The 11359-nt window shown below is 44.9% G+C and overlaps 1 protein-coding gene across 7 annotated transcripts; it reads left to right on the top strand.

The window, feature by feature from the left end:
* The first annotated feature begins 348 nt into the window (after positions 1–348).
* LOC136651231 (keratin, type I cytoskeletal 14-like) lies at positions 349–9663 on the top strand. Of its 7 annotated transcripts, none has more exons than XM_066627443.1 (8): positions 349–849; positions 3753–3835; positions 5393–5549; positions 5878–6039; positions 6136–6261; positions 7158–7373; positions 8978–8996; positions 9542–9663. In XM_066627443.1, exons 1-8 carry the CDS (start codon positions 349–351, stop codon positions 9661–9663), a joined length of 1386 nt encoding a protein of 461 aa, XP_066483540.1. The 7 variants fall into 7 exon arrangements, with proteins under 7 accessions (XP_066483540.1, XP_066483542.1, XP_066483537.1 ...); XM_066627445.1 differs by lacking the exon at positions 8978–8996 and adding an exon at positions 8474–8498 and having other exon boundaries at positions 7158–7378; positions 9574–9663; XM_066627440.1 differs by lacking the exon at positions 8978–8996 and adding an exon at positions 8474–8520 and having other exon boundaries at positions 7158–7378; positions 9566–9663.
* The last annotated feature ends 1696 nt before the right edge of the window (positions 9664–11359 follow it).

The raw sequence follows: 11359 nt of genomic DNA, 5'->3' as shown, positions 1-11359 counted from the left end.
ACCACCCTGTCTGAGTCCTAGCTGATGATACTTGAGGGACAAAAGAAAGAAACAGTTCAGTAGGTTTTTAACAAGCCCTGCCCTTTTCCACGGCAACGTATCTGTACCAGAACCATGACATCAGTATGAATAAGCAAATAGATCAGATGGATAGTTTGGGAAGTTGGGTTGAGAGCCAAGGATGACAAAACCCTGGGGGAATTCAAAAGACAGAATTTTTACTAGATTTTTTTTTTCACAGTGGCAACGCCTCCATCCCAGGTATAAGAGGGGAATAGACACAAGGATCTGATAGCTCTCTTGTGCATTTCCAAACGCAGTGGGGAAGCCTCCCTATTACCTGGCAGCATGGCCACCACCATCAGGCAATATACCTCCTCCTCCTCCACAAAGGGGGGTCTGGGCTTTGGTGGGGGCTCCTCGAGACTTTCCTCTGTCCATCTTGGAGGGGGGTACAGAGCCCCCAGTATCCACGGAGGAGCTGGTGGCATCTCTGTCTCTTCCACTCGCTATGTCTCTGGGGTAGGCAGTGCCCTCGGTGGTGGCTATGGGGGCAGCTACTGTAGCAGTATTGGTGGAGGCTTTGGTGGTGGCTATGGGGCAGGCTTTGGTGGTGGCCTTGGAAGCAGCTTTGTTGCTGGCGGTGATGTGCTTCTCGGTGGGGGTGAGAAGGCCACCATGCAGAACCTGAACGACCGCCTGGCTGCCTACTTGGAAAAGGTGCGGGCCCTGGAGGAAGCCAACAGCGACCTGGAGATTAAGATCAAGGAGTGGCACAAGAAGCAAGGACCCGCCCCAGACCGTGACTACAGCCCATATTTCAGGACCATTGAGGATCTGCGAAGCAAGGTATGACCAGGTGACTGTATGGGGACACTTTCCCAAACTGATCATGGCAAGGCACTAGGTATAATCCTGGTGTCAGATTGCAGAGCTGTGCAAAGAAAGGAGCAAGCTATTGTAAGGTTGTTTCAGGGAGTTACATTAAAGGGCACGAAGGGATCCTTGAGCCTAAGTGTTATATAGAAGTTATTAAAGGAAAGTCAGGGGTTTTACAGGCTAAGCAAATACATTGAGGCATTAAAACCCTTTCAGTGGTTTTCAGCCTGATCCCAGATAAATGCACATAACGGTCAGAATGGCTTGTGTCAACTCAATAATTACACATCATGTGCTTGTTCTGCTACATTGACTGTCAATGGCAAAGCCACTGTGTGCAATGAAGACTGATGGGTCCAGACAAGGGAAACTGTGTTCAGATATGCCCTGAAGTGCATATTTTGCAGGGCAATGCAGCAAACCTTTGCTCTCTGACCGATGCCTATATTCCAAACGCACTTTCATTTCATTCACTCGTTACCTTTTGGGTGTATGGTTAAACAAAACAATTAAGTATACAAATAAATCCTTGCACAATAGTTGCGCATTCTTTGCACTTCATAAAACAAAACAAAGAAATCAACCATCTGTGCTATATAGTTTCTCTGACTTTGCTTCTGCATTTTCTAAAATATATTTTGGTTTACTCATCATGGAGAGGGGCAAGGAGTGATGCTCAAGCCTCTCCTCTTGACCACTAGAAATCTCATTCAGCCGCCATTATGGCTTCTGAGATAGTTCCCAGGCATTACCTCCACCCCACAACCAGAAGGACTAGAAACTTGGTTTTAAAAAGATTCTCAGAAAGCTCGGTACTGCACCTAATGCCACATTCTGTGGTTTTTCCATACTTGTGTAGGATCACAACATACACATAGCCTTAGACTGCAGTCCTATGCACACTTTTCTGAGAGTAAGCCCCACTGAAATCAATGGGGCTTACTTCTGAGCATAGGCTTGTGCTCTTAGTCATACTAGCCAGTCTGGGTCCATGTGAGAATCATCTCTGATTGCCAGATAATTGGTTAGAAATCAGCAGAGTAGAGGAATCAGATGATCCTACAGTTGTGGTTTCCTTCAAAACTCATCACGTGTGGTCCCTTTGATTTTTTAATCAATGGTAGAAAATGTTTCTAGCAAGTTCATGAAAATTAAACCATTCTAACACTCAGCACTCAACACCACTCTTAAATAACATCAAAGGCCAAGGTTTTGGAAAGCTCCCAGGCTCCTAAACTGCTTTTGAAAATTCAGCCTGGGGGCTTTCCAAAAACCTTGGCCTTTAATGATCTTTAAGGGTGGAGTGTGTTAAGTGCTGAGTGCTGGAAACGGGATTAATTTCCATTTGGGATAATCCAAAAGGGTGACAGTTGCAGGCCTTGGAAAGCAGCAGCTGAAATCAATACTGCATTGCTCCAAGCTTCATCCCCATCACCTGTAGAAAGATATCTCCAAAAAGTATACTCAGATTGAAAAAGCACATCTTGCAAATTATGACTGTGCTGACAAGCTTTTTGGGATTACTGATGTGTACTGGATGTTACTTATATGACAATATGCATCCTTTCTGCCAAAACTGTTGAGATCGCCAAGAAACTGTTATCTCCTTGGGCCAGGGTGGGGCTGGGCCGGGCCGGGCAGGGCAGGGCATGACTCTGTCTGATGCAATGATTTTTTGTCTAATGATTTTTTGATAAGTAACAGCACCAAGGATCTTGTTCTAGGCTGAGATCAGACAATAGTTTGAATAGTTTACACAATGTGCTCCAACATGAATTCATTTCAACCTCACAATGACCCTGTCGAGCAGGTCAATTTTGTAGATGAGGCTCTGAGTCAGAAGGATATCATGCCTAAGTCATCCTAGTTTGCCTGTCAATCATCAGAAGCACTCATCTATTCTACATCTCCCTCCCTTCCTGCCCCCTAATATCTGTAAATCTTGTATTTTGGTACTCTGTATAGCTGACAATACCACTGGCTTCCAACTTCAGTCTAGACCAGTGTTTCCCAAACTGTGGATCTGGGACCCACCAGTGGGTCACAAGTGGATTTTTGGTGGGTTTTAAAAGAAACTTTGCAAACACGCTTGCCCAGTTTGCAGAAGAAAATTGTTATCTGGTATGAGGTAATCTTCACACCCCAAATTAAAATGTCACATTTTCCAATTTCTCTAGTAATTGGCATGCCCATTGATCATGTGTGAACCCAGTTTCAGCTTTTTGTCTGTCCTAGAAGTCCCTAACTGCACAGCTTGCTCTCTACTTCAGCGTTCTTGGTACCCTGGAATGACTGTAAAGTTTTGGAGGAATAGTCCTTGAACTCCATTTCGAGGGAGAGTCTAGCAAATATCTATATGCACATACTATATGTAGGGTCTCTAGCAACCTTAGAAGCACAGGACCCCGTTTATTATTAATAATTTATTAATTTTTATTAATAAATAAAATATTTCTTTTTAGATCTTTTTTTTTTTTTTTTTTTTTGGGTCTAGTGGGTCATGATAGATTGTCATTTTTAAAAGTGGACCCCAGTGCTTAAAAGTTTGGAAGCACTGACCTAGGCAAATCCATCTCAAGTCTCATCTAATTAGGACCAACAAATGGATAACAGCCTTGAAGAATCAGACCCTTCCTTGCTTCCTCCACCTTTATCTCTTGACCCATTTGGGCTTTCAGATAGAATAGGGCAGAAATCAGTGCAGCCAATTTGACAAATAGGCAGGTCTAAAGCATCTTGCTCATCATTCTTTCCTCCAAACTTGTTTATCAGAGCTGATTCTGCCTGCTCGAATCCTTCCATGACTTTGGAGTAGTACATCATTTAGGCAAACGTCTTGAACGCAGCATCTTGGATCCCTCTTCTCTTTACAGATACTGGCTGCCACCATCGACAATGCTAGCATCCTCCTGCAGATTGACAACGCTCGCCTGGCTGCAGATGACTTCAGAACTAAGTAAGTTTTGTTACCATTGTAAGTATTATGAGGAATAGCCAAGCCCAACATCTTGTCTGTGTCTTGTCTGTGTGGTTGGTCTGTGGAACTCCTTGCCACAGGATGTGGTGACGGCATCTGGCCTAGATGCCTTTAAAAGGGGATTGGACAAGTTTCTGGAGGAAAAATCCATTACAGGTTACAAGCCATGATGTGTATGTGTAACTTCCTGGTTTTAGAAATGGGCTAGGTCAGATGCAAGGAAGGGCACCAGGATGCAGGTCTCTTGTTATCTGGTGTGCTCCCTGGGGCATTTGGTGGGCCCCTGTGAGATACAGGAAGCTGGACTAGATGGGCCTCTGGCCTGATCCAGTGGGGCTGTTCTTATGTTCTTATGTCTGAAGACCTCTCATATGGAGTCCTGTATTGATGAAGGTGGAGCCTTCAGACATATTAAAGACTGGAGCCTGCTTTCCAAGTCTGAGGGCTAAAAATGAAAATACGGGAACAGCAGCCAAGGCAGATTGAAAGTCACTAAACAAGGCAAAGCAAAGCAAAGCAAAGCAAAAGAACTTCATAGTTCAGTAGTCATCCTGGCTGCATCCCTCTTGCACTGTTCAAGCTTCCACACCTGCTTATTATAATTTTTTTTTCTTAAAGGCATCCACAAATTCTTTGCAAAAAACAAAACAAGGACAATAATGAACCAGGAACAATAGCAGAAAATAAAGATTATCCCATGTACATAGAAATAGTTGGAGCATGTGATAAAGAAGCTTTCCAACTTTTGCTTAGGATGACGTTATAGCTTTCCGAGACTGTTCATGGGCCTATAAGCAACTGACAACAAGCACGGATTCAAGGGGTGGGTCATAGGTGCGTACCCCCCCAAACTGTTGTGCCAGCAGTGAAGGGTACCCACCGGGATGGGGAACAAAACTGGGCACCAGGAGAACACTCACTGGGTAGAGCACGGGCAAGATGAACTGGAATGGGAGCCCAGGTCTACCCAGCAGTTAGTCCTGGGCTCCAAGTCCAGGCAGGAGTCCAGGTCTACTTGCCCAGCATATGGCCACAGAGGCCATGTTAAATGGGGAGCCCAGGTCTACCCAGCAGGGCTCCAAGTTCAGAAAGGAGAGCAGGTCTACCTACCCGGCAAAGATTGACCACAGAGGCCAAAGTTCAACCAAGAGCCCAGGTCTACCAGCCTGGTTGACCTAGGCTCTGGAGCTGGTAGTGCTCATGCCCCCCCCCCCCCAAAAAAAAAACACAAATGCTGGATCTGCCCCTGACTGACATGCATCTTAACCCCTTAATCTATGGCAAACTCCCTGTAGATTGCACCATGTTGGTTCAGTGGTTTTGAAGCCTTTACATGAAAAAAAAAAGACTAACATCCATGAGTATTAATGTGAAAGCCAAGGGATAGCGTTGACGTTGACTTTGGATGTTACCTCTTGAAACAAAACTTGATAACAGAAAAAATTGTTAATAAAAACAAAAAACTAAATCTACAGGGGAACAAATGTGAAAAAGGATATGCAGTTTAATTTGCCCTCTTTTTGTGTGCGTTTCTAGGTTTGAGACGGAACAAGCTCTGCGCATGAATGTGGAGGCTGACATCAATGGCCTGCGCAGAGTCTTAGATGAGCTGACCTTGGCTAGGGCCGATTTGGAAATGGAGCTTGAGAACCTGAAGGAGGAACTGCTATATCTCAAGAAGAACCACGAAGAGGTAAGAAGCAAAACCATCAAAAAACACTTGCAGCTGATTTGCATGACCATTGGCGTGTGGCTGCTGTAGAAAAGATGTCTGAAAATCCTATGGGCTTTGGCCAGCCATTCAGTGCTAAGCTCAGGATTTGGCCTGTGGTGTGATAGCACTAACCTGCATTTAGGATGGTTTGTCAACAGCTAAATCCTTAGCAATGACGTGTGACAAGCTGGCCAAAGGCCAGTGGCAAGCAATTGTACTGACAGCCAAAAGGCCCCATGACTGAAGATCTGGCCGTCTATGTCACCTAGAATGGAAATGCAAATGAACTTTTTAAATATGCTCCTAGGAAATGACTGTTCTCCGAAGTCAGATCGGTGGAGAAATCTCTGTGGAAATGGACGCGGCTCCCGGCGTGGACCTGACCAAGATCCTGGCAGACATGCGCGAACAGTATGAGTGCTTGGCGGAGAAGAACCGCAAAGAGGCTGAGCAGTGGTTTTTCACTAAGGTGAGTCTTCTTTTGGGTGACCGGGCATTCCAGAATGAATTCTTGGTGCTCAGAGCTCCTGGTAAGAAGTGTCTCACCTGCTCCTTTTCCTTGCAGACTGAAGAGCTGAACCGTGAAGTTGCCATGAATACAGAGCATTTGCAGACCAGCAAGACAGAGATCACAGAACTCAGGCGCACCGTTCAAGGGTTGGAGATAGACCTGCAGTCTCAACTCAGCATGGTACATGGAGCATTCACTGGAGACAAAACAAACCCTGATACTAGGTCTCCAAAAGATCCCTGGCCTTCCTAACTTCTCGATGCTTCCAGAAGTACAGTTTTGTCACATCCCTTATTTGCTCTGTAATTCTAGCCATTGCATAAGAACAATTTTGGTTTCTTCTCTGCTGGAGCTCCTTTATCCTTACTCACTCAAACAAAACTGTAGTTAAAGGCAGAGAGAAATAGGGCCCAATCCAGAGAAATCCAGAAGTGCTTGAGTCCCATTCTGGGTTTTGGATTGAAGCCTTTGAGTTCTACAGTGGACACTAAGGAGGAATTCTGTTGGGTAGAGAGAAGTATGGCATTGGGTGGGTAGCCTGTAGTGTGGGGAGGGAGTCAATAAAAACCATGAGGTTTAACAGCTAGGTTGCACCTTTCTAACTGTTCAGTTATCCATCTTCCATGGCTTATAGGCTCTCATATGCCTAAGCTGTCACTGTTAGCCTATGGAACATTTGAATTGAGGAGGATAAAAGTATTGCAGATGGAGGAAATGTCAATGGAAAGGAAGTATTAAAATAATGTAAGCTGCCCTTAACCTGTGGGTTAGGCTTTTCTTCTCCTCTCATAAAACCAGAACTTTGAATCATCCAATGAAATTCAGGACAGGCAAAAGAAAGCACTTGTTTCTGCAATGCACAATTAATTTATGGAACTCACTGCCACAAGATATAGTGATGGCCGCTAGTTAAGAGGTCTTTACTTCACTTTTAAAGGCAGCTGGGTCTAAGAACTTGCAATATTTCCCATCATCCTGATAACCTTAAAATATCCACACTAGGGTAGGACAGGAAGATGATCATCTTCCTTCAGAACACTGAACCTGATCCTCTCAACCCCATTTGCTTTCCCCAGAAAGCAGCGCTGGAAGGCACCCTGGCAGAGACGGAAGCCCGCTATGGCGCCCAGCTTGCCCAGATCCAGGCTATGATCACCAGCGTGGAGGAGCAGCTGGCAGAGCTGAGGTGTGACATGGAGCGCCAGAACCACGAATACAAGATCCTCCTGGACGTCAAGACCCGGCTGGAACAAGAGATTGCCACCTACCGCCGCCTGCTGGAGGGAGAGGAAGCCTAGTAAGTAAAAAGGATGGTGGTGGAATTGCTTCAATAGGGCTATGCTAGGAAGGAATAGCCTAGAAGTGGAATCCAAAGTGGCTTACAAGGAGCAAGGTTTTTTAAAGACATGAATCTAACATTGTGTGGTCAGACTGAGTAGTGGCATGGCCTGGTTCTGAGTCTCTCAATTTCCCTCTATTTCTAATACTAATTCTGGGGAGAACAGGACATCATAGGTTGTCTAATGTGAAACCAATGTATAACTGAGTATGATCTATCCTATTGTGAACAATTATCTTTAGAAGTGCAAGGTCAATAGTGCAATCCAATGCATGTTTGCTCAGAACTAAAGCTGCAATCCTATACACACTTACCCAGGACTGGTTGGCAACCTTCAGTCTCGAAAGACTATGGTATAAGCCTACAGCACCCGATATTCCCAGGCGGTCTCTCATCCAAGTACTAACCAGGCCTGACCCTGCTTAGCTTCCAAGATCAGACAAGATCAGGCATCTGCAGGGTACCACTGAACTCAATGGGACTAACTTCTGAGTAAACACGCACCGAATTGTGCTGTGGATCTTATTAAATTCTTATTAAATTAAAATCTTATTAAATGCTTTATAGATCAACTTGATTAGTGGATTGATTTGATTTTGCTGATTGATTAGTGGGAGCATTTTGAATTGGTGGGGGAAATTTAAATCAGCAGGAAGGCTGACCATTTATGGCACGCTTCTTGTTTTCGGAAGTTCTTTTGGTTCTACTGTGCCATTGTCATAAGGGGCTCAGAGGCCCTATGAAGGATTACCTTTCCTTCCACTTATGAAAGATAGTATTTGTTTTTAAAATTTCACCCTTCCTTCTTTATCTTGACAGGCAACTATATTCAGATTTGAAAGTACTGAAATATATTTTTGAGGTATTTGCTAAGTGGTTAAAATGTAGATGATGAATCAACTCAAATTATTTAACAGGTAGACAGCCCTAATGATTTCTAATGCTAAGAGCTATTTAGTTTTCCTTTTGTTGACTCCCTGACTTTTCTCAGTGCATCCTGGAAAAGCTTTCTGTGTTTTTGATTTGGACTTCTTGCTTTGTTTTTTCTGATAGCATCAGTTCCCAGTACAATGCGGCTGTGTCACAATCTGGAAGAGATGGTAAGAGTGCACCTCAACTCATCTACTCAATCATGCTGTGTTGAAATTGTGGGGGACAAGTAGGAGGCCCCTTAATGAAAACTATGAGCCTTGACTCTCTTCAATTTTAGCCATATAGCTTCCCCCAGGATTCTCACATCAGTCATTACTGAACCTGTCACAAAAAAGTTGGGGGCCTGGCCCTTGTAAATTCAAGCACTGAAACCATTGGTCTTGTACAAAAAGCAAGTGCTTCTAGCTATTTGAGGAGGAGGTAAAGCAGTAAAGCTTTGCCAGTAAAGCAAACAACATCCATCCCTCAGAGATTAGCATCCTTTATGCTTCCAGGATGGTACAGTAGCTCTGAGTCTCATTTTAAGTGATTCAGCAAATGGAGATATATCTCCCCTTCCCGTTTATCTCTCCCTCCCGCTTTTCTCATCACTTCCATGTGGCTGAGAAAAGTTGGAAATGGGAGGATGCCCTGACAGGGTGGCATCCTAATGGAACTGGAATCATATCAAGAGCTGCATGGCTCACCACTGGGCAGAAACAGTAGTCATTTTGACCACACAAAGCGCCCAGGAAGCAACAGAGATTTTCCAAAACTCCTTCAAGCCCTGATTTGCTCCCAGAGCAGCAATCCAATTAGGTAAGAGCTCTAGATAAACTTTCTGGGTCAGGTCACCACCATTCTTGGTAATTCTGCTGTTGAGGTGCTGTTTTCAAGTGTTTGGGAGATTTAAAGCCCAATCCTAGGCATGTCTACTCAGAAGTAAGTCCCATTAGAGTCAATGGGGCTTACTCCCAGGAAAGTGTGGATAGGATTGGGCTGTTATTTACTAATTTTTTAAAAACGGATTTATGCCCTGCCTTGTCCTCTGAATAAACGGAATGCTCAAGTCATTGTACAACTAGGAACGTGCAAAAATAAATAAATATTAAAATAAAACCAGTAACGTGAAAAAATAGGAATGACATATAAAGTGCAATAATAAAGGATAGTGCAATAAATGTGTTGCAAAGTATGAAGATAAAGCACTTTCTCCCCCTTCTTCTTTTGCAGTGTCAAAGACCTCACGCCAAGTCCGCATGATCGTTGAAGAGGTTGAAGACGGGAAGGTGGTCTCTTCTCGGGAACAGATCAAGCAGTCCACTTACTAAAGAGAACTCATGCTGCTTCATGCTCCAAGGCTGGAACTGTGCAGTGGACAGAACTGGGAGAAGTTACCATGGCACGCCTGCATCCTGTAGTGTGTATTCTATGCGCATGAAACCTTCACAGAAAAAACAGAACCATCTTGTGATGTGGCCTTTGCAATTAACTGCTTTGCCTATAAGCAACTAATAATAAAGCATTGTTTCTCCACTCATATAAAGCATTAGTAGCTGTTTTCATGGATGTGAATAGAGATTCTCAAACTTGATAGATGTGGGATTCCACAAGAAAAGATTAAATGGGACCCCAATTATGGGAGGAAGCTCTTCCACTGTAATCACTGGTAGATTTAGGGGGCAATCCTGCTCTTCACTTGGGCTGGGGCAAGTCCCTTGCGCTGGCCCAGGAGGGTTGCAAACATGCTGTAAGGCATGTATGCGCCTCCTCGGGAGTAAGCCAGGCCAGCACACAGAGGTGCACCGGCCTGTGGAGGCTGACACAAGGCTTCCTCAATGAGCTTTGCATCGGTCTGGCTGGGCCGACACAAGGCTCTGGGGTGGGTGGGGAGAAGGCGGAAGGGAGATGGAGGGAGGCGTTCCTGGGAGGGGGGAGGGCAGGTGGTGGGCAGCCCCAGGGGCGGGGGGGGTGGGGAGCAGGAGGCAGGGCTGGGATCCAGCACTTATGCTGGATTCTAACCCCCATTCCTGGGGGGTTCGGAGCGGCGTCAAGCAAGAGCAGGGATTCTTACCCTGGGATCCATAGAACCCCTAGAGGTCTCTGAATGTGCTTGAGGGAGTCAATGAATTGTGTGCAAAATAACAACTGGATATTTATGAGTGTATGTGTTTCTCTGGAGAAGGGGGGGTCATAGTTTTCATAAGCTTCTTAAACAGGTCCGTGACCCGGAAAAGATTAAAAACCACTGCTCTAGAGTCTTTCCCCAGCCCTACTTTGAAATGCCAGGGGCTGAACCTGGGATTTTCTGAATGCAAAGCATGAGTTCTACCACTGAGCTTTGGCCCCTCCTCATTGCACAATGTTACATCATCGGCTTTTGGATTTATGCAAGAAAAATTGCCCAAAAAAGAGTATTTGGGGTGTGGTATCTTTACATATCTCATAGCAACTTTAGCAATGTAATCAACCCAGATCAAGGAGACACGACAGCAAGTCCTCCTTTAAAATTATTGGTAAGTTTTTGGAAACTGCAGCTTTTAGGAAAACGACATATAACAGAAACCAATTTTACCATAGGCCAATGGTTCCCAAACTCCTGTCAGGCAGTTGGGAATCAAGTATGTGTTTGTGCGGATGGGGGGGGGGCAGGGAGGGGGTAGTGACAGTGCTGAAAGATCACAAAGCTGCTGCTACCAAGGGGCTTTTTTACTCACCCTGGGGGGAGCTCCTGAAGGGCCCTGGAGGCTCAATGAAACAATTTTGAATGAAGCAACTGTAAGTGAGGACTTGCTGTAAAGGGTTGGCTGTGCAATTTGACTCTTGTGCTTGATACTTGCTCTGTCTGGGACTAGGATTTCAACCAAAATGTTCCCAAAATTGACTAATTTCATGGTTATGCTATAGTGCCATCACACGGGACTGGCCAAGCTGTGAGTAGCAGGGAAAACAGTTCTGAACATTGCCTCCCTTGGTTCTTGATTGGCTGGGAAGGCTCATGTGACAGTGTTGACCCCATCTTAGGGC

This window comes from Tiliqua scincoides, chromosome 5 (genome assembly GCF_035046505.1).
Source record: "Tiliqua scincoides isolate rTilSci1 chromosome 5, rTilSci1.hap2, whole genome shotgun sequence".
Lineage (NCBI taxonomy): Eukaryota > Metazoa > Chordata > Lepidosauria > Squamata > Scincidae > Tiliqua > Tiliqua scincoides.
The sequence above is the reverse complement of the archived record's forward strand: the minus strand, read 5'-3'. Positions and strand labels throughout refer to the sequence as shown.